At 42.3% G+C, this 23,775-nt stretch overlaps 1 protein-coding gene across 4 annotated transcripts in view; it reads right to left on the bottom strand.

The window, feature by feature from the left end:
* The window catches only part of GGT7 (gamma-glutamyltransferase 7), an 80,473-nt gene that overhangs the window by 13,914 nt on the left and 42,784 nt on the right, over positions 1 to 23,775 (bottom strand). For all 4 annotated transcript variants that reach the window (XR_008305932.1, XR_008305933.1, XM_053244604.1 and 1 more), the window contains exons 8-14: positions 21,758 to 21,845; positions 19,666 to 19,793; positions 8,378 to 8,466; positions 6,621 to 6,773; positions 4,992 to 5,109; positions 4,247 to 4,384; positions 290 to 389 (exon numbers count right to left, since the gene is read on the bottom strand). Coding sequence is in view for 2 of the 4 variants with exons in the window: in XM_053244604.1 (XP_053100579.1) it covers positions 290 to 389; positions 4,247 to 4,384; positions 4,992 to 5,109; positions 6,621 to 6,773; positions 8,378 to 8,466; positions 19,666 to 19,793; positions 21,758 to 21,845 (814 nt within the window). In the remaining 2 variants the exon portion in view is untranslated. The remainder of the gene's footprint in view (positions 1 to 289; positions 390 to 4,246; positions 4,385 to 4,991; positions 5,110 to 6,620; positions 6,774 to 8,377; positions 8,467 to 19,665; positions 19,794 to 21,757; positions 21,846 to 23,775) is intronic.

Below are 23,775 nucleotides of genomic sequence, written 5' to 3'. Positions count from 1 at the left end.
GCTGCTTTTGACTACAAACAAATAATGCTGAATGTAGGGAAATTACAGAAGAAGCATAAAATAAGCTCTTTGAGTCTTAGTTTCTCTTTCAGTTTGCCGTCCCCACATCCAATATAAAAATATTATCTCATCTTACTGTTGCTGCAATCTAATCTTCAGCAGACCATGTCTAGCTGAGAAATATTACAGAGTATCTTAGACATGTTAGGAAAATTCTGCATTCGTGTGTGTGTAATAGCAGAAGTGCAGAACAGAATTCCAAAATTAGTGTTCGTATTTCCATACTTACTGTCAAATTCCAGGATGTTAGACTGAAGCTGTGGGTGAAGCCGGCCTAGAGACAAACTCTCGCTCAGGTTCTTGTTATATGTTAAAACATTTACTAAAACCTGTTAGGAAGGAAGGATCCAGATATTAACAATTTTGATCAATCCAAACTGGTAGAATCTTGAATCTTGTTCAGATGTTGGATCATGATCATAGTAGCAGAACCCCAGTCCCATCTATTCTTGAGTGCTACATGATGGAGGACATGCCTACATAACGAGCATAGTGGCTGTAGAATCCAGAGGAAAGAGATGTACTATGCAAGGACAAGGCAGTGGAGTTGAATCAGGAATATTAACCGTTTAATGAGACAGATGTATGAGCCCCTGGTGGCGCAGTGGTAAAACTGCTGCCCTGTAACCAGAAGGTTACAAGTTCGATCCTGACCAGGGGCTCAAGGTTGACTCAGCCTTCCATCCTTCCAAGGTCGGTAAAATGAGTACCCAGAATGTTGGGGGCAATATGCTAAAATCATTGTAAACCGCTTAGAGAGCTCCGGCTATAGAGCGGTCTATAAATGTAAGTGCTATTGCTATTGCTATTGGTATGTTATTTACAGGGAGGCAAGTGCAGTCTGCCTTCAGTGCTCTTGCTGCTGGCTGTTTGTTAGCCACACCTCTGGGGTTACAAGTAATTGGAATATAAATAACTAAAGCACCATTCAAAAGCTGGCCTGGATCAATGAATGGATTAACCAAAAACTCCACAGTGGCCTATGCCTGCAGAACTCTATACACATAGGCATCAGTCATGTGATCTATACAAATGGGGTATATAGGTTAGTTTCTACATGCATTGGTCACTAAGCAGACTTACTGCAATGTGTGGATGTCAAGTGTGCCAGGGCGGGGGAAGCACTGCCATGGTAACAAACCCTCCTCACATGTACACTATGAAAATCACAGGGCTTTGGTTGCATGGATATCAGTACTTAGGCTGGGGACAAAGGATCTATATTGCATTGTGCTTATGGCAGTTAAGTCTCCAACACTGATTGGCTGAGCTAGTGTGATGGACACTACATAAGAACAGCCCTGCTGGATCAGGCCCAAGGCCCATCTAGTCCAGCATCCTGTTTCAAACAGTGGCCTGCCAGATGCCGCTGGAAGTCACAGGCAGGAGTTGAGGGCATGCCCTCTCTCCTGCTGTTACTCCCCTGTAACTGATACTCAGAGGCATCTGAGTACACTAAATGTTCACGAACATTCCAACTGCTCAGGGAACATGCCAGTGAGGGAAGGAAAAGTTGTTTCTTTGGCTACAGGCACTGAAGACAAGAGGGCAGTTGACACCATCACAATTAGGGTAGGTGAAGCCTCCTAACGTAATCTGGGATCTGTGCGCATTCCTGTTTGCCAATCATCTGTCAGTTAAAAGCAAGGCTGGAGGCACCATCTGCGATCATGTGCAGCAGTGGGCTGGAGGGCTCCCTCCTACTCACCATCTATACCTAGCTGCTGAATGAGGTAGAAAGAAAAGTCATTTGACCCAGCTGCTGCTAAACACACACATGTGGACAGTGCCCAGAGGCGTATCTAGGGAAAATAGCGCCTAGGGCAAGCACCGAAATTGCACCCCCTGTCCAAGCATCTGACACCCATATTTCAGATAACTTTACCATAATATCAGCTGAAAAATACAAGTCAGGCTCGTTAATCTTTTAATCTTTCAAAAACTATTTTAGCAGTGGACTTAGCCAGACCAAAAAATGCTGGAAAACTACACATTTCAGTATGCTGGGGCTCATGAAATACCCAAATACTATGTGGAGGTGTACTTGGAAAACTAAACAGAAGTGCCTGTCTAATTCTCTACTATGCATTGCAGCATCACTATTACATAAGTTTTAAAAATAAATGGAGAATTTGACTTTTCCCAGATACTCTGTAAATAATTAAAGGATATGCAGAGTAAACTGTGTCACTGCTTGGAATATATTCTAGTCTTTCAGAAAGACAGTTAAAATGAGAAAAAGAGAGCAAGAAACTCCCAGTGGGCCTTAATATTAAGGATTTCACACTGATTCAAAGACAAATTCACCATTAATAGCCATATTAGCAAGACATCATATTTAACTCACTTATCACAAGAAGCAAAGTAAGAGCAAATGAATACAATCCTAGCTCATAAGCATCAGCTCAGTATTCACAAGCCCTGATTCTCTGTACATAGTGCCAATCTGAATATGTGTACAGTGACTTTATTTATTATTATTTTTATACCTGTAGCCCCTTTGGGGGGCTTCTTAAAGGCTGGGGTTTTTTGCAAAGGTTCCCCCTCACTCCGCTGGCCTCTAGGGCCTCACAGGGACCATTTGAACATGTGCAGTGGCCATTTTTAAAAATCTTTTTTTAATGGCCACTGAAAACAAAATGGCCACCGCACATGCTCAAATGGCCTCTGCAAGGCCTGGCATGACCTAGGGCCTCACAGAGGCCATTTGAGCATGCACAGTAGCCATTTTGTTTTTGGCAGCCTTTTTTTTTTTTTTTAAATAATTTTACAAAATGGCGCCCCCTCTTCAAGTGGTGCCCAGGGCACGTGCCCTGCCTGCCCTACCCCTAGATACGCCCCTGACAGTGCCTTTAACTTTGTTTTTTGCTGACAATCCGCAAACGAGAGCATGCACAGCTCCCAAACTGTGTGAACTGCCCGAAGGAGTAGTGTTGTGTGGTAGGCTGAGGTCTTGGAAGAGGTCACAGGAGCAGTATTCTCTTTAAGGCATACGCTTGTGCATGCACACATAAGTGTTTTTTTAAATGTCCGCTCAGTTAATTTTAGACCCTGCTCAAGTTGAATCAAGAAGGCCCCATTCTGAATACATGTATGTACACAGTGCTTTGATGCTGCTACCTGCTTGGAACAAAACCCATTCTGCACATAGGTGAAAAAAACAAGAGGAAACATTGCACAGGAGGTAGAAGAACGAAAGGAGAGGATGTCAGCAGACAAGATGGAAGTGAATAACTGAAGAGTAGATTAAGAAGGGAACCTAAGGGAAGGTTAGGTGAAAGCAAAAGAAGCTTGAGGAAAAGGGCAAAGAACGCAGGGAACTGAGGGAAGAAAGAACTCATGAAGTAAGAGGTTTTTTTGGGGAAACCTCACAGTGCAGTTGTATGCTATGAGGCGGGAGACAGTGGTGCTAGGAAGGCCTAAATTATAGAGGGGCTAAATACCTAGGACCAAAAGGGCACTGGCCATGGGTTAATAGGTTAAGCCAAGACCCAAGGAAACAATGGATGGTAGGGACATGGAGTTGAATCCAGGATTTTGGTATGCACTTCCAAACAGAATTAGAGCCTCCCCATCTCTGCTTTTAAGAAACACCTGACATACAGTACCTCTTTAACCAGGCTTTTAGCTCAAAACTTTTAAAGATCACTGTTAGTTATGTTTGAACTGTTTTAATTGATTTAATATTTTAATTGCTGTTTGTGATTTTTACATTTGTAAACCATATAGAAATCTGTATATGGGGCTGTATAAAAAGATGCTACATTAAATAAATTAATTTTTGCTCCAAAAAAAGGAACAAGAACCAAGGAAAAAGTAGGAGTGGGGCAAAACATGATTAGGCTGGCGACAGAAAAAATTGTGTACTACTGACCGGAATGAAGTGGCCAGGCAAAGCAAGTTAGGAGGCCTAGATACTGGGGGCCAGTGATCCAAAGATGATCCAACAGACCCTTAGGAGCCAGAGCTTGTCACCCTTCCTGAAGTCATCTCCCTGAAAGAGCCCTGGAGCTCTGGTGGCCCAGTACCCCCCAGAAAGGCTCCTTTACTGGTTCAACAGCTCTTTCTTCAAACTCTTTCTGCAACTGCTGACGTAGGCAGCCTTGTTAGACCCAAGTATGAATATCCCCCAATGGGAAATGGCATGCAACTTCTGGGGGAACAGACCACAGTGTTCAGGACTTACCTGTGTAATGCTGCTCAGTGCTTTGTCTCCCCCATTGGCTCCCAAACAAAGGTAAGTCCCACACATGCCTTCCGATGGCCGAACAACAGTGGGAAGTAAGAAAGACAAAGGCCTTTTCCCTGGCTGAATAAAATTCCTCTGTACAAAAGAGAAATTCCCAAAACACAATTAAACATATTGTTTTCCTCCATATAGGATCCTGTTCCCTTGCATTAGTTTTGTGTTTCTGAGGGGGGAGAGAAGGAATACCTTCTCCGATTTCCAAATAATTGGATTGAACAGGATACCATCCACAACACCTACTCTAATAACAATGCGTCACATTCAGAGGCGTATCTAGGGAAAATAGTGCCTAGGGCAAGCACTGAAATTGCACCCCCTGTCCAAACATCTAACACCCATCTTTCAGAAAACTTTACCATAATAGCAGCTCAAAAATTCAAGTTGAGCTCGTTAATCTTTTAATATTTCAAAAACATTGAAGGAGACCTTTGTTGAACGTGATTTACTCGTGAGTATATTTTATAGCTGGTTATATCCCTGTATTAAGTGCTATGCAGAATAACCATTTTAATGCCAATTCCACCTAATGGTAAAAAAGTATTGCCTCAGCAATGCTAAACAACTCTACAGTGGAAGCAACCCTACACCTCAGTAATAATTTGTGTCACACTTGTCCATCCATTTACAGATTATTTTCATAATTTATCTGATTAATTGTCAGATGAATTTCATAATTTATTACCAAGCTGAGAGAAGAATGGTTCGCTGTTTCATTCATCCAAGAAAAATCCAGCATCTGGCTGTTCAGAAGGATTCCAGAGGAAGTCATTATTCCACTTCCAAATGGTCGGTTCAAGGAACTGAAGGGAAGCACAAAAAACACTGGGTGAGAAAACAAACCCACCAAGTGATAAACCTCACCCTAGAGCTTACGGATTTCAAATCCCTCATCCTGCCCAGTTTCTGAACACCCTTTGCTTCTCTTTGGAATCCACAGTAGGTCTCTCAACATCAGTCAAGAGTGCCAGACTGAAAATACTGCCTTTTTATTTGTCAGCAGCAATGAAACTGTGCAGTAAATTGCATGTCAGTTTCCCACATCATTATGCCAGTTTGGTTTAAACAAGGAAATGTTTACATATTGTTCTCCCCAAAAGTGACATCATGTTCTACATCTTTTTTCTATTAGTAGTTTATTATTAAGATTGTTCATTATTATTGCAATAATGGTAAAATAATAAAAGAAATTTATTACTAAATTTAGAGGAAAATTTTAAAAGCGGTGAAAAACAGATATATCCTCCTTTTAGGTGGTATAAAACAACTGCAAAGTAAATTGGCTTCTGATCATATTCCTGTTGGTGTACGTAGTGTTGGGCCTCTATGGGATCATTGAAAGCACAGGTTTTCTAACTTTGGGATAATGGACAATACTGTGTAGCAAATCCAAGATCTCCAAGGGAAGCAGAAAGTGAATCACTTCATAGTAGCCAGTGATTACTTAGCGATCACTGTGAACTTGAAAAAGCTGAACTCGAAAAAGCGGAGTAAGAAAAATAACTATAAGTTTATATTGTCTTAAGTGAGCCTGTTATATGTCCTAACTAACCTGGAAATTTCAGCCTTTGAAGAGCTGGGGGTGGAGAGATTTGTTTGTTTTTATTTTCTTGTTTAAAGTTTGTGGAAACTCAATAAAACAGAATTTTAAAAAGGAAAAGGAAATCCTGGCTTTGGGAGCCTCGGACTCCCTTAAAGGAGTGGTTTTGAAATTATATGAGCTGATTATAAACCACAAATTTAACCCTCTACCTGGCCTCAAAGTATCTTGGGGAAATGATTTTCAACAGAGAAGCACAAATCAGGAGTGGTTGAACATTTGGAAATATAAGCCAGTTACTTCTTCCTCGGCCCAAATTAAGGAAAAGTTTCTCAAAGTTTTTCATTGATGGTACCTGACCCAGTAAAGTTAGCACACATTTATAAAAACTGCTCCCTGCTTTGCTGCTTTGGAAAGGTTGCGGGTTGAAGGGAACCTATTTTCATCTTTGGTGGACATTGCTCTGTTCACACATCATGTTCAACATGTGTACAGGCAGTGTACTGTATACACAAGATAATTAAGCTCTGTGAGCATATGGTTATTCACACACTGTTCAATGTACGTACAGCAGTACATGCAATCTGTGCTCTACATTTGAGCAGTCCAGTTCCTGTGTTGGCTTTTTAACCAGTCATTCACACAAACATGTGTCCATGCATAAAGACATGTGTTTGTGCATATAATATAATGTATTTTATATATATACAATATGTATGTGAAGAGCCCTAATTTCATATAACTTCTCCACTCTGGAGTCAACCTATCTCTTACCTTACAACAGCAACAATGTAGTCATCAGGTCCCATGACAAGGACCTGGCTAGCGGAGGGGCCACTTTCCATGGGGAAATGTGGAAGATGAGGATCAGAAGGGAAAGACTGGGAGTCATTAATCAGTTGACGCAGGAAGTTTGCATTGGATTTACTACATTGACAAAAGAGACGAAAATCAACGGTGAATTTTTTGTAAAAACAAAAAAGTGGTAGACAGCCTTAACTATAAGTAAACAAAAATCCACCTTGCAAAGATTTCTAACAAATAAATCAAACACAAAATGTGTGCTAGAATAAAAAGATGTCTATTATATTAAAGCTATCAATTAATGTGATACAAAATGCACAGATTATATGGTATATGGTCCTGATAAATGCCAACAGGAAAAAAGCTGCTGCTGTTAAGTGAAGTACAGTCTCCACATCCACTCCATTGAAACAAAGCTAGAGCAAAGAGAATACGAGGATCTTGTGAAGCTTTCTGGAATATGAGAGCTCATTAAGACAATTTGAACAACATTGCATTTAGGCACTATAGGGTTATGCAGTCTCATTGTACACACTGTACTGCTCACATTATGCAGTCTCAGTAGAACAAGAATTTATCTATGATGAGTTAATGGCCAAACAGGCTGCCCACAGGGTGGATTTGGTCCTGCCTTGGTCCTTCCAAAAAATAACTCATTTTCACATGCAAAGGGGAAAAGGAATGAGTCACTAAGTGTATCATATACATTTTACTGCATTGCTATCTCATTTGCATTGTGAAACAGCAAAGTGCCTCTTCCAATCTATTATTGAGGAGCTCTTTCAAGATGCTTTGTTCATTCCTCAGCCCCACCCACACTCAATGACCATATGAAGCCCTGCTAACAGGGCAAAGAAGCACCCTGAAGTGGTGATTCTCATATTTATTATAAACATCATCACCATCATCATCATTTATAGATAGCTTTTCAACAACAACAAAAGTTGTCAAAGCACTTTACACAGCCAAAGAAATAAAATTATGGTTCCCAGCCTCAAAGGAGCTCACAATCTAAAATTAAACAGGGCACCAGCAAATGGTCAATAGGAAGGATGCTATGCTCTGTTATGTTCTGTTTATGATGGTGATTAGTCCTTGTGGGACACCTTTTGCCATGTAAACTGCTTTGAGCACTACTTTGGCTGAGAAGTGGTATATAAACATTTTAATAATATCATCTGAGTGCTTGTACTCAGTGGCCAACATGATGTGCAGTCTTCCTTCAGTGTTTCCATCACATCAGGGCTGCTGTGTTAGAAAAGGTAGCTCCAGTGGTCTTGCGCAAGAGTGCCCTTGCACAATTCCTTTAAAATAGTGTTGCCACACTTGTGCAATGCTACTTCCATGGTTCCTAATGGAAGTGGCACTGCACAACTGTGACAGCATTAATTTTAAGTAGCTCCATGAGAGCACTCGTGTGCAAGACAACTAGGACTGCCTTTTATGAGCGCAGTAGCCCTAACACTTTAGAAATGCCAGAGGAAGACTACTCATCATGTTGGCCTGTATCTTTGATGTCTTTACTGCATGGTGATGTCAACTTCCTTACAGAGTTTGACATCCATAAGGGGCTCAGATAATTCCAGGCCCTGGACCATTACCTGGAGAATAGAGTGCCCGCCCCCCAAGAATACAGTATTGGCCATCTTTGAACTAAGTGATACAAATATGTCAATATAAAAAAGGATCAATGTTCTTTTATTCATTATATTATAATTTGGACTTACCTCATCATTTCTTTCACACTGTGATTAATTGAGTCATCATAGAAAGGGTCCCCCAAGCTGCTGGCTAATGCCAGCACTATTTTTAATGTCTATGTTGAACAGAACAGAGGGGGGAAAGAAGAAACAACAATATGAAAGTGGCTCTCATAACCTCACTTTTAATTGTAAGATTGGTGAGGAGCACAACATACTATAGCAAGAAGCTGCAATTTACTTTATACCAGGAAGACCAGGAGAGCTGGTCTTGTGGTAGCAAGCATGACTTGTCCCCTTAGCTAAGCAGGGTCCACCCAAGTTGCATATGAAGAGAGACTAGAAGTGTGAGCACTGTAAGATATTCCCCTTAGGGGATGGAGCCGCTCTGGGAAGAGCAGAAGGTTTCAGGTTCCCTCCCTGGCTTCTCCAAGATAGGGCTGAGAGAGATTCCTGGCTGCAGCCTTGGAGACAAAGCTGCCAGTCTGTGTAGACAATACTGAGCTAAATAGACCAATGGTCTGATTCAGTATATGGCAGCTTCCTATGTTCCTATCTAACTTTCTTGCTTTATCTGCTCAATTCTTAGGGCCACTTAACACATGATTCTTCTCCCCAGCTGGGAAGGGGGGAAATGTGCACCACTGTATGTGCACATATATTTTGAACATCAGACAGTTGCTGTAACATTTTCAATGACTTTTTTGCTATAAAATATCTCGTATTTGGGCCGATCTGGATTCCACAGTTACTGCAAAGTCTATTGTGGAGGTGTCCAGCAACCCCTCTTATAGGATTAGATTGGATCATGTTCAGTTTGTGACTCCTGAGGATGTGGACAAACTGCTTCAGACTGTGCGTCCTACAACCTGTTCTCTTGACCCTTACCCAATTTGGCTAATCTCATCTGGTCATCAAATTATCAGAGAGGGTCTGGTAAATATTATAAATGCTTCTCTGAGGGAGGGCAGGATGCCTCCTTGTCATAAGGAAGTGTTTATTAGATCTTATCTGAAGAAACCTGCACTGGATTCCTTGGAATTAGCTAATTACAGACACATTTCTAATCTTCCATGGCTTGGCAAAATGAGTAAGTGGGTGGTAGCAACCAGCCAGTTTTGGATGATATAGTTTATCTAGACCTATTTCAAACCATGTTTGGAGTAGGCTATGAGGTTGAGACTGCCTTGGCCAGCCTGATGGATGATCTCCAATTGGTTATCTAAAAAGGGAGTGTGACTCTGCTGATCCTTTTGTTGTTTTTGATACCATCAACTGTTTTTGATACCATCAACCATGGTATTCTTCTGGATCACATGCGGAGGGTGGGATTGAGTGGCACTGTTTTACAGTGGTTTGATTCCTACCTCTCTGGTAGATTGCAGATGATGTCACTTGGAGACTGCTGCTCTGCAAAGCAGGAACTATAGTATGGAGTTCCACAAGGCTCCATACTGTCTCCAATGCTCTTTAACATTTACGTGAAACTGCTGGGAGATAGGAACATAGGAACATAGGAAGCTGCCATATACTGAGTCAGAACATTGGTCTATCTAGCTCAGTATTGTCTTCACAGACTGGCAGTGGCTTCTCCAAGGTTTCAGGCAGGAATCTCTCTCAGCCCTATCTTGAAGAAGCCAGGGAGGGATCTTGAAACCTTCTGCTCTTCCCAGAGAGGCTTCATCCCCTGAGGGGAATATCTTGCAGTGCTCACACATCAAGTCTCCCATTCATATGCAACCAGGGCAGAGCCTGCTTAGCTATGGGGACAAGTCATGCTTGCTACCACAAGACCAGCTCTCCTCTCTCATATCATATTGTATCATATCATATCATCAGGAGGTTTGGTTCAGGGTGTTATCAATATGTTGATGATATCCAGATCTATTTCTCAATATCAACCTCATCAGAAAATGGCATAAATTCCCTAAATGCCTGCCTGGAGGCGGTAATGGGCTGGATGAGGGATAACAAACTAAAGTTGAATCCAAATAAGATGTAGGTACTGAGTGTGGGCCGTCGGGACCTGAGAGATGGTTTAGATCTGCCTGATCTCGTGTCATGGCTCAGACCACTGAGTCAGAAGAGTCAGAGGAGGAACGGGAGGACTCAGTTGGGAGTACAGGCTCAGAGGCACAGCAGCAGGATTTGGCTGGGAGAACAGACTCTGGAGCTGAGTTGGAACAGCTGGCAGACATGAGGGCTGAGGAGACTGATCAGGAGGAAGCTAGAATTTCACCTATGTTAAGAAGACATCTCAAGAGAAAGGCTCAGTGGGAGACACGCAGGCGCAAGATCTCACAGGAGAGGAAATAGGAGTGCTGAGTCAGGAAAGCCTGATTGGCTGCCGGTTATCTTGAGCCCTATATTAAACAGACTGTTCTTGGCACAGATTACTGTCAGCAATGTTGCCTATCGCAGACAGTGTGCATACTTAAGAATTATCCAACCTTTCGTGTTTCAGCCTTTCCTTGTTCTGTTCATTCCTTGTTCCATTATTTCAGTTATTACTCAGTTATTGTAGAAGGGGGTTCCTAGTTTAGTTCAAGGGACTTTATTTTGTTTACGCTATTTTTCTTTGAGAGTCAATTTTTGCTTTAGTTCATGCAGCCAAGCTGCTACTCTTATCTCCAGACTTTCTAATTAACTCACAAAAGTAGAGCTGAAGGGGTTGTGAATTCCTGTCAGGTCAGCCGAGCCAACAGATTTACGACATCTGGATGGGGTTACATTCCCCCTGAAAGATCAGGTACATAGTTTGAGAGTGCACCTGGATCCAAAAATCTCTCTGGTTTCTCATACTGAGGCAGTGGCCCAGAGCACTTTTTATTAACTTCAGCTGATACACAAGCTATGTCCATTTCTGGAAGTAAATGACCTTAAAACAGTGATGCATATGCTGGTAACCTCCAGGCTTGACTACTGTAATATACTCTATATAGGGCTGCCTTTGTACATAATTCAGAAACTATAATTGGTACAGAATGCGGCAGCCAGACTAGGACAACCCAAAGGGACCATATAACACCAATTTTAAAAGAACTACACTGGCTGTCGATATATTTCTGGGTGAAATACAAAGCCCTTAATGGCTTGGGCCCAGGATATTTAAGAAAGCACATTTTTTGCCACGAATCCTATCACCTATTACGATCTTCTGAAGAAGTCCACTTACGGCTGCTGCTGGCTTGTTTGATGGCAACTGGGCCTTCTCTTTGGCTGGCCTGGGGCTCTGGAATATGCTCCCCATTTAAATAAGAGCATCTATTTCTCTGTTTGCTTTTAGGAAGATCCTCAAGATGCACCTGTTTTCTCAGGCTTTTAACTGAAATTAATTTTAAACTGTTTAACTTGTTTTTATTTCCTGAGGTTTTTTTTACTGTATTTTGTGAAATTTTAACTCTTTTTACTCTGTTTTATATTGTGTTTTAAATTTTGTACACTGCTTAGAGATGTATATATCAAGCAGTATTAAAATAGGATGGATAGATAGATAGATAGATAGATAGATAGATAGATAGATAGATAGATAGATAGATAGATAGATTAGACAGAGTTACAACTTTCAGCGGGATAGCCATATTAGTCTGTTACAGCAAACAGCAAACAATATGTTGCCTCTGGGTCACCCCACATTATAAAGATATGAGTGCAGAGATCTCTTCCCCAGCCATAGTGCACAATTCCTTAATCATGCGGGGGCACAGTTTGTCTCAGCCTCCCCTTTTGCATTCATTCATATACTACTAGTATTTGGACCTCATCTAGATAAGCAATTTGAACCACTCCCAACACAATTAAGGAACAATGTGCTGAGAGAGTGGGGTCAGCAGGTCAAGCAAAGTTTTGTCCTAACTGGTCCAAAGGGTCTTCTGGCATTTTAAAGACTAACAAATTTATTGTGACGAACATTTTGTTGGATTAGAGCCTACTTCATCAGCTGGATGATATATTATCCTCAGTTGTTATGTTAATTATGTTATGTTATGTTATGTTATGTTATGTTATGTTATGTTATGTTATGTTATGTTATGTTATATGTGTGTGATAGGCAGGCAGGCAAACCAGACATACCGACACACAGACACACATACATGGGTACAGAGCAACCCATGGCCAAGTGGCCATAAAATGGAGCCAAATAGCTATGAAATGCCAGAGATACAGCTTGCGACAATTCTACATAAATGTGATGAAATGAAGTTAGAGAATTAACTGTAAAGAGTTATCAGTCATGAAAGGGTTAAAACTCTTTCTAAGTGCACCCAGCAGAGTCTGCACCTGTGCATGGGAGACACGTTCCTCAGGAGAAATGACAGTTGCACTGCTGGGAGAAAGTGGGGAGAGTTCAGCTGGAACTAAAGACCCAGAGAGAGGGGAAGTCTTCAGACATCACACCAAACCACAGGTGAACTCACTTCCAGTTTGCCCCCACTGCTGACTGAATTATCGGAACCGCGGTTCCCAGACCCAACCACAGTTCCAATTTTGTCCCCAAACCTGGAAATGCACCCACGGTTTGTAGTGAGTTCCACTCACCCAACCGAGAATCCGTTTCCTCCCCCATTACATCCAGATTGGGATTCCACCCCAAACTGGAGGTAAGGGGGGGGGAGCTCCTCCTTAGGGGTGTGCAAGGTTCGGAGTCCCCCCCGGTCCGGAAGGGGGGTGGTGGTAGTACTTACCCACCCCCGCCGCGCTTCCCCCTCCGGCGCTGTTCCTTGTTAAAATCTTCTTGGGGCGACAGAGCTCCGCTCTGCTGCCCCTGCCCCCGTCGTCGCTTGCAAGGCTTTCAGAAAGACGAGCGCTAGTGGCGCCCCCTGGCATAGTGCATTTGCAAGAGAGAGAAAATGCAAGCCCCAATATTTATATGGGGGTAGAATCTTTTATGGTGGGGGGAATTCTTGTTGCACCCCCTGTAATTTCCTGCTGGATCCACCCCTGTGAACTAGATATTCACGATATTCATAATGGGGATGTGAGTGTGAGTGCGCTATATATTGTGAAGTGTGTTTGTGTGTGTATATCAGTGAGGGGCCCATTTCAAAATCTTGTCTCTGGGCCCACTCCAACCTTGCTACACCCCTGGAGAGAGCGAGAGCGAGAGAGAGAGATCGCATCTCCAACTGGAAGCCTCCCTTGGTGTGTCTCTTCCCTATCCCAAATCCCTTGTTTGTGCTTTTGTGAGAGATCTTTAACTTTTTAAAAATGATTTAAAATGATTGAATTCTTCCCCAGAAGCCCTGACCCATCTGATCTTCCCCTCTGAACTTGCAATGAGTTGTTTTCCTCTCCGTGGAAAGGAAAGCAGAATGTAAGAGTGAGAGCGAGGTTGGTGGAGTTTATTGGCTGGTCTGTTCTCAAACAAGTTCTCAAAATGTTAAACATAGCAGAGAGAGATATTTTTAAACTTTAAAAAAAAATTCAAAGCAGCACAAAGAGGTGCCAAATGTAAGCCAAAACTATTCTAATACAAACCCTCCCCACCCCAATAGTATACCTTCTTGTGAGCAGAGGTGCTCTTACCCCTGGACTTCGGGGCTGGTCCAGGGCCCCCACACACCCTGGGAGCCCCCAAATCCTCTTTAGTCTGTCCTGGGTGGTGTGGTTTGTGCCCTCAAGAACCTACGTGTTAAAAAATGATGCTTAACTTGCAGTGGGAGGGCCTCCAAAGGCCTTTAGGTCCAAGCTCCAAAATTACCTAGGTGTACCTCTGCTTGTGAGGAAATTAGTCAGTACAAAAAGTATTAAAAGCTTTAAAAATAATAAAAGGGAAGAAAAATGCTCTAACAACATAGGTCTTTTTCTGTTTTTCTCTGCTTTTTGGTTTATTAAGTGGGCTTGAAGACTAGGGCTTGAAGACTGCTTGTAGCCTCAAGAGTGTGTGTGTGTGTGTGTGTGTGTGTGTGTGTGTGTGTGTGTGTGCAGGTTCTGTCACAGCCCTGCCCCCTGCGTCTGACATATGATGAAGGGCATGTTTAGTCAGATGCAGGGGACGTGGCTTTGCTCCCAAATGGGATCGTCCGGCCCTATTTGGGAGTGAAATCAGCCAGTGGTACATTTGCAGTGTGGCCAGGAGCGCCACACTGCCTTTAAAAGGCAAGGAGAGTTGCTCTGGCCAATTTTGCTTGCAAACATTTGGGAGCGAAATCACACCCCCGCATCTGATGTTAGACGTGGGGTGTGTGTCTGGGGCTGCGAGGCACAGCCCCCAATTGGCAGCGGCCTGGGTTCCTTGAACCCGTTCGCCCAATGTTGGCTCTGCCCCTGTGTGTGAAAGAGAGAGAGAGAACACAAATGGGCAAATAGGGATAGGAACATTGCTAGGGGTTGTATGCATGCATATACAGTATCAGGTCACAGTAGTAGGCATATGTTAAAAATGTTTCTGAGCTGGGGAATATGTGTGTACAAGTATGTGTGTGGAAGTGTATGCATATATGAAGAGGGTATGATATTATATGCATAGAAGGGAAAGAAAGGGCATGCTAAAAATCTTGTTTTCATCATCTCCTTACAGTTTTTTCTGCAAAAAATATATGGGGGTGGAGGAAACAAAGAAGAAAGGGAGCAAGGGGGTCCATCTTCACTTTTTGTCCCTAGGCCCACTCCAACCTTGCTTTGCCCCTACTGTAACAAATAAACTTTTAATTGTTCAGTGTTCAAGTAACAATAGCAACTGAGAGTGACACTGTTTGTATGTACTCCCATTACCACTCCTGAAGACCCATATGATGTGAGTTCCCTTGTTACTGGATTTTCAGAGAACATAATTTCAGAGAAACAAGATACTATTGGGAAGATTAGAAATAAAATGCCTAAAGAAACATCAACAAGAACACACAAAATTCCCCCCTCTTGTCACATGCTTGTGACAATTCTATGTAAAGCTCAAATATGTATATGTATAAGAAAAGCACAATGACCATTTACCACAATGGAGCCAAGTGGCCATGAAATGCAAGAGATACAGCTTGTGACAATTCTACATAAAGCTCAGATATATAACAACATACAAGAAAACCTCAGTGACCATTCAACACAGCAGTCATAGGTGATAAAACAAATTTCCTAGCTTTGCTATGCTAATTTAAACAACTGTAGTGGGAAAGGAAACCATTGCCTTCACTGAGGTCTAAACCAATAGGCTCAAACATACTGATAAAATTTAGTTCAGCAATGTCATGTTTGAGCCTGTCTTTGAAGTTTCTGTGTTGAAGAACAGTGACTTTCAGATCAGGAGCAGAATATCCTGGGAAACTAAAATATTCTCCCACTCGTTTCTGAATGCTGCCATTTTTCTTTTTTTAAAAATTTAAGGTTTTTAAACATTTGTTCTTTTACTCGCCACTAAAAATCTGGTTGCTTACATTTGCAGAATTTAACATGTATTTCTTTGCATTCACCAGAAACCATAAGAATATCTTGTGCTGTTATATGAACTAGTTCCCTTCATGAGCAGGGTGGGGAGGCCAGGCCAAACCGTTGTTATCTCCAGCAGGAATGTCTCTGTTCTTATTTGTTGCTGACTGTGTTTCCAGTTATATGTCAGATACATATAAGTTTATATAAGATACACATACGTTTTAAAGTTCAAGCAGAAAGGATAGCGTCTTAAAGCCTTATATGCGGTGGAATCATGAGCACCATTTACTGTGTAAGAGATACACCACAAGGAGGAGCTTTTAAACAATACATGTTGACAGATTGTCATATTTTCCATGGAAGAAGAAGATAAACCAGATGACAACAAAGAAAAAGGTCATATCATTTCTCTTCCAAAAGTCCTGAAATTTGAATCAGTTATAAAGACTATAATGTCTCTATGCAAAGTTATGCTCATTTAAATATTCTCCAACAGTCACTTTTTAATCTGAGTGCAGTTGCTTTTGTGAAATGTAATCCAATTTGGTTAAGCCTTTGTTGATATTAACATGCACTGTCCATTTAAAAGGAAAAGCCTAGTGGAACTCTGGGAAATGGGAGTGAAAAGCCGCAGAATAGTCAGACAGAGAGCAACAAGCTTGTAAAAGTATCTGCTGAGCTGTGAAGCAATAAAGGTTTGATTTTTTTCTCAGTCACAATCTTCTTGCATTGTGGTGTAACACTTACAGATTAAAACAACTGCATTCTTGATGTTTGTCTCTTTACGCTGCTAATTTGTTGGCAAACTGCCAACAGATTAGCAGAGACTGCCAAAGACCAAGAAACAGAAGAAAGCAAAATGGATGTCAGAACAGACGGTGGAAATTGCCAAGAAGAGGAGAGATGCTAAAGTCAAGAAAGATAAAGACCTCAGGAAGGAACTTAATAGGGAATTCCAGAAAGCTGTTAGAAGAGACAAGGAGCAGTACTACAATGACAAAGACCTTGAAATAGACACGGAAAAACAAGGAAAGTTTTCCGAAAGATCTCTGAACTCAGTGGAGATTCCAACCTCAAAATGGTATGTTAAGGGATGCCAAAGGACAGATAGTAACTGATTCAGAGAAGATCAATCAGAGATGGAAGGAGTATATTGAAAATCTGTACAGCAGGGACATCAACATCCAAGATACTCTAGAAGAGTATACTGTACTTGCAAAAACCTCTAGTACAGGAAGATGAAGTTAGATCAGCTCTCTGGTCATTATCAAGTCAGAAGGCTACAGGAATAAATGAAATAGCTACAGAAATATGGCAGGCAACAAAAGAATCAGCCAAGGCCCTAACCAAACTGTGCCAGCAAATTTGGAGAACGACAGAGTGGCCAACAGACTGGAAGAGGTCAGTCTACATACCCATACCAAAGAAAGGAGACTTGCACAAAAGAAGACAAATTGCACAAACCATCGGACAATATCCTTAATTTCACATGCTAGCAAAATAATGCTCAGGATCATCCAACGCAGATTAGAGCCCTATGTGGAAAGGGAAATGCTAGATGTTCAAGCTGGTTTCAGAAAAGGCCGAGGAACAAGAGACATCACTGCTGATGCACACTGGATAATTGAGAAAGCCAAAGAATACCAAAAAGCAGTAAATATGTGCTTTATTGACTACAGAAAAACTGTTGATTGTGTCGACCATGTCAAGTTGTGGAATATCCTTAGGAAAATGGGTATCCCAGAACATCTCATTGTTCTCATGAGAAACCTATACACAGGGCAGAATGGTTCTAGATCAGCAAAGGAGTAAGACAAGGCTGTATACTTTCTCCTTCTTTATTCAGTTTATATGCTGAACATATACTGAGAGAAGCTGGATTGGATTTTAATGTTGGAGGAAGAAACATCAATAACCTGCGCTGGGCTGCTGACACCACTCTGACAGCAGAGAATGTGGATGATCTACAAGCTCTAGTAATGAAAGTCAAGGAGCACAGTGAAAAAATGGGACTACGACTAAATGTAAAGAAGATTAAACTGATGGGTACAGCAACCAGCCTCAGAATTGAAAATGAAGACATCAAAGTGGTGGATAGCTTCTGCCTTTTAGGATCGACCATCAACAGTAAAGGATCCAGCAGTCAAGAAATACGCCACAGACTAGCACTTGGTAGGATTGCAATAAAGTCCTTGGAAATGATATTTAGATGCCAGGACGTGTCTACAGCTACAATTATTAGAATCATTTGGACAATGGTTTTCCCCATGACACTCTATGGATGCGAAAGCTGGACTTTGAAGAAGCAAGATAGAAAAAGCATTAACACATTTGAATTTTGGTGCTGGAGAAGACTTTTGAGGATACCATGGGCAGCCAGGAAAACAAACAATGGATCATAGAACAAATCAATCCAGAATTTTCACTTGAGGCACAAATGACCAGGCTCAAACTATCCTACTTCGGACACATTATGCAAAAACCCAGCTCCCTTGAGAAGTCCCTTGAGATGCTGGGGAAAGTTGAAAGAAAGAGAAGAAGAGGACGACCAGCAGCAAGGTTGATGGACTTGATTACTACAGCAATGAATGCATCACTGAGAGACCTTAAGGCCAAGTTGAAGACAGATCATCCTGGAGAGAATTTATCTATGTGGTCGCTAAGAGTCGACACTGACTTGACGGCACTTAATCAATCAATCAATCAATCAATCAATCTGTTGGGGTTTGTGATTATTTAGCAAAGCACCAAGAAAGCTACCACTCCAGTTACAGAGTGCAGAGTTTAGTTATTGCAGCTATTTAAGTATCATGGATAGAGAGCACTGTAGAGTTTAAACTAAATTGATTTATTGGTGAAGTACATTTGAGATAGGAAAGACCTATCCTATCTATCAGCTACATAGTTAATAAGGAGGGAGAATGAGAGATGTTTCCATCTTCTCGCTAGGAGGAAAGGAAGAGAACTGACTCACTACAGGAAGTACCTGAGTCAAAGTAGGAGTCATAGAGCAGAGGCAAGCAGGGACAGGTAAGGAGGCCCTCACTAGCTACCTCTACTCCCAATGCCCCTAGTGGTCATTAGTATAGTAGGTGCAAAAGGTTGATGTACTGGAACTCCATATCCAACATAATCTCCATTAAAGACAAAAGTCATCGTTGAGCAAATGAGAGTGTTGGGGCTAGCCTGGTGTTGGCATGCTCCTTAGCCACACCTACTGCATCTGTGGTACAGCATTTGTCTGAGTAGGGCAGTGCTGAACCACTTCTTCCGTGTGATTTAGAACCTTGGCGTTCAGTCAGGCAAACTCTGAAGGTGGGGACACTGGGGGCTGTGGCTATGGAGAGTGTTGGCACTGGGGGATGTAGCTAGCTGGTGTGCTCCCATTTGTCATCTACCTGGGTTTAGAACCCCGGAAGAAGGCTGGTACATGAAACTGGACAATGAGATACAAAACCCTGAGCTTTATGAAACCTTATTCCACAGAGGATTAAAACAATCCTAGATCTAAAATGCATGCAAGATGATTATGAGTACACTAAATACTAAATCCTGTAGTGTTTACTACATATGTTTACATGGCAGGTTTGTTGGAATCTATTTTACTCCATGATTATAGCATTAGTCTTTTAGGGCATTATTTTATTTTATTTTATTTTATTTTATTTTATTTTATTTATATACCACCTGACTCCAAAGGCTCTAGATGGTTATTATTGATTCTGGTCCCCGGATTTCAGTTCCAGCTTACAGCAACTTAAATCCCATAACAGAGAAATGTGGTCCCCACATAAATACCACTTCAAATGATTATGTGAATTCATCCTCAGTTGCAACCATTTACAGTACTTTTCTCCATGAGCCTCACTAAATTCCCTGGTAAATTCTTGGTGAAGGCCCTATTGTTACATCATTGTCCCAACCAAAATATTATGCTAAGTGGGTCTTACCTCTGCTATCCAGTGGAGAATATTTTCCCTGGCTACCTGGCTGGTGATATTGAAGCCCTCAAGGATGTTCAGAGCGGTGATCAGAGCAGGGCCTGCATGTGGAGGTGATGGGCTGAGGACAAGATGACCTGTCGGGACAAGAGAAGGAGGAGGAGAAAAGCTATGGGCAAGCAAGGTTTTCCATTTTGGAAACTAGTTCTGTGAACCCCAGGGGCATGAGATGTATTTTTCTCAGTAACTTCCCTCTATTGCAGGAGTGGTCAGCCTGAGGCTCTCCAGTGATTGTTGGACTACAACTCCCATCATCCTAGCTGCATTTTTTGGTTGCTGGGGATGGTAGGGGTTGAAGGCCAACAACAGCTGAAGAGCCTAACGCCCATTCTACTGCATGCATGTAAACTGCTTTTGAAACTGAGAAGCTATTTCAAAAGCAACTTGCAATATGGCATAGGGACCAACTATTCAGAGGGAACAAAATCAGAAGCTTCACTGGAAGGAGGCAGGTTCCTTTCACTGTGCTGGCCCTAAGCAGCTCATTAAATCCAGATTTTTGCATTTTTTAAAAAACAATTTTTTTTTAGGTAGCCCTTCACTGGAGATTCCCCAAATAAGAGATTATATATTGTATGTAGTCACAGTATTGCCCCAGGACAGAGTCCAACCATGGTAGCACTGTCAAAATGCAGTCAGATTTCCTGTAGAATTCACACAGGACATGGGAACCAGTTTTTGTATTGCTGGAAACATTGCTAGCCTGAGCATTCAAAAACTGAACAAACTGATCCAATATTATCTGGATGGCAAACTGCAAGCAAGCACAGTGACAGAAGAGTCTATACACTGTTCTATCCAAGGGGTGCTTCTCAAGATATATCTTGTACTTGTTTACAAGCAGAAGGAACAAGCACAACATGCCAGTTTAAAAAGGTAAAGGTGCATAATCTTTCAAATATGTCCCCCCTCCCAATTTAAATTACATGGGAGCAGGGATGAGTCGCCGTATTCATGCATCTTAAGAGCGGCGACATGGCAAACATACTGCACAGCATCATGTGGATGTTTTGATGAGCATTGTGGGAACTGCTGCATGCTCGTGAAACTGCATTTGACAGTTGCATGAGAACACACTGGTCCAAATGCACAAAATTGTGCTGATGCAGTTCTGCAATGGATGGCTATTATTCCCATTGGCCATCCATTGTGCAAATCCATTTGCACAATTCTGTGCATTTGCGCAGGAGTGCTGTCATGCAACACATCAAATGCAGTTCTATGAGCATGCAGCAGTTCCTGCAGTGCTCACACCACCCATGGGACCACAAAACTGCATTTGATGTGTTTGTACCAGAGCTTTGTACAACCAGGAATTAAAGATATGGGCATGCTGCAGAATTTTGCAGTGGGCAGGGAGGGGGGTGGGGACTTCAGCCCTGATTCCAGTTGTAGAACTGGAGGTCTGGTAAGGTGGACTTCAGCAAGATATGAATTAGTGTCCCATCATGTCAGGCTACATACAGGCCTGTCCAGATGGTTCTAACTCTGGTGTACACTAATTGCAGCATTGGTTCACACCACGGACTAGAAGCTTGTAAGCCTGCAAGAATCCCCTTAGCATGGTTTGGGCTCTCTTGGCAACCTTACTAGCCCACAGAATCATCATACTCGATAGACTGAGTGCTTCCATGGGTTGGAGACTTGACTCCCATTCCTTTCTTGAGTGGAGTGTAAAAGCCACAATCAGTATGTGAGGAAGAGAGAATCAAGGGAGAATCAATTGTATGAGTTTAAGATAAACAGGTGTGAAATTTATACACAGAGGTTCCTGTAAAAATCTATGATATTTCATGTCTTCACTTCTGTCTCAGAGTTAAAAGAACTAAATTAATAACCATACAAAACTATTCTGATCTATATCATACATTTAATACCAGGGGTTGTCTTGATTTAGCACCACAAAGAAACACAGTCCTAACTGCCTTCTATTCTGATCCAAAGCTATGTTTTCTTAACCCACTTTTCTTCCTTAAAATTGAGAGGCATTTTGGACCAACCACATGGTGTAGGAGACACCGTCCTAGATGTACCATGTTACCTTGATATACTGTATGGACTGGATTCTCCACCAAGACAGTGTAGTTACTGAAGTCTTCTTCAGACAGGATACCACCAAAGTTACGGACCTAGATGGAGAATCACAGCAACAGATTTGCATTTAATAAGATAATGATGTCTTCTGCTAGTCAAGAGGTGGCCAACCTGAGGCTCTCCAGCTACTGTTGGGCTACAACTCCTATATCCCCTGCTGTAATTTCTTCTCACTGGGGATGATGAGGGTTGTAGTCCAACAACAGCAGAAGGGCTTCCGATTGACAACCCCTGTGCTGGTTAGGGATGTGCAGAACTGGTCCGCAGTCCAACAGTTTGGTCCGGGGGTTCATGGGTTTGTGATCGAACCAAAACACACACACACACACACACACACACACACACACACTGGTTTTGTCCGGACTGGAACCGAACCACCGGTCCGGTCCAATAGGTCCGCGATTTTTTAAAAAATTAAAATGAAAAATAACTACCTGTAGCCCCTTATGGAGGCCCGAAAGGGCCAAAAAGACAACATTTACCCAGCTGCGGCAGTGATGAGGGAGACCGGTGGGGGGAGGGGGAACCCTCACGGACACACACACCCCCCCTGCAGCTATAGCAAGCCACCCGAAGGGGCTACAGGTAATTTTTCATTTTAAATTTTTTTTAAAAAAAATCACAGACCTGTCAGACCAGACCGGGGGGCGGGGGTTGATGGGGGCCGGACCAAACTGGCCCGGTTCCTTTCGAGGCTGGTCCGGCCACAAACCAAACCAGGCCAGACGATTCCGTGCATGCTCCTAGTGCTGCTCCAAACGAATAATTAAGATCAGTCAGTTGGCTAAACAAATGCTACCTTCTTGTTAAGATGTTCAGGACTTCCAAAATTTCTTAAATGGGGATCCATGAGGTCTTATCCCTTAATTCAAGATCTGTGGTTTTCAGGTTTCCTGCATTTAGGGAATTCTTTCCACGTCATCTTTTCTGCTGAAGAACTCCTGCACACTGCAGAAGAGTCTGGAGCACAATCTAGGTCACACATACCATTCATGTGTTGCACGGGCCAGGCATCTTGGATCTCATTACAGGCCTGCATGATGTAGGTTCCCTAGAACAGGGATTCTCAACGTTGGGTCCCCAGATGTTATTGGACTTCAATTTCCATAATCTCCAGGCCCAGTGGCCTTTGTTTGGGGATTATGGCAGTTGAAGTCCAATAACATCTGGGGATCCAACCTTGAGAATCCCTGCCCTAGAACACAACCTACACTTCCCTGCAGCTCTGTGAACTGCAACAGAACATAATTGTAAGTGTCTGGAAAACTGTCCTTCAGGGAAACTTGCTTGCCATTGCTGATCTTTGCATTCCAGAGCCCCTGACAAATTTCTAGTAACCCCTAGGAAACACATTTGAAATCCATTCTGTTCTAGATTAATTTAACCAGAATAAGCATAACAGTCTTCTCACATTCACTTACCTGGAATCTCCACAGAATAACACAACCTTAGATCTGAGGACTACTAATGAATATGTTTCATTTTTAGAATAAGTATTGTAAAAATTTAGGCTTAAAAGGAAATCAGTATGATGCCCCAAACCTTCATTGTCTACCTAATTGCCCAATTCAAGATGCCGGTCATTACTTTTAAAGCTCTTAACCCAGGGTTCCAACTTGTGTTCTCAGATGTTGTTGGACCAGTGCATCCTCTGGCCATTGTGGCTGGGAATGATGGGAGTTATAGTTCAACAACATCTGGTGATCCAAGTGTGAGAACCCCTTCCTTAACCATGTGAGTCCTGGCTATCTTTGCCTGTGCAATGTCTCTTAGATCATTCTACACCTGAAGTCCTGCTTTGGGTACTACTACTGCTGGAAGTAAAGCAGGCATTCAACAGGAGCAGGGAATGTTTTGTGTTGATCCCAACATATCGGAACTCAACTCCCGCCCATTGGAGGCATGTTTGGCACCCAGCCTGCTCTTCTTTAGCAGTTAGTGAAGACTTGGCTGTTCCATAAGGCT

The sequence above is a fragment of the Hemicordylus capensis genome, chromosome 4 (genome assembly GCF_027244095.1).
Source record: "Hemicordylus capensis ecotype Gifberg chromosome 4, rHemCap1.1.pri, whole genome shotgun sequence".
NCBI lineage: Eukaryota > Metazoa > Chordata > Lepidosauria > Squamata > Cordylidae > Hemicordylus > Hemicordylus capensis.
This window is presented reverse-complemented; position numbering and strand designations above follow the sequence as displayed.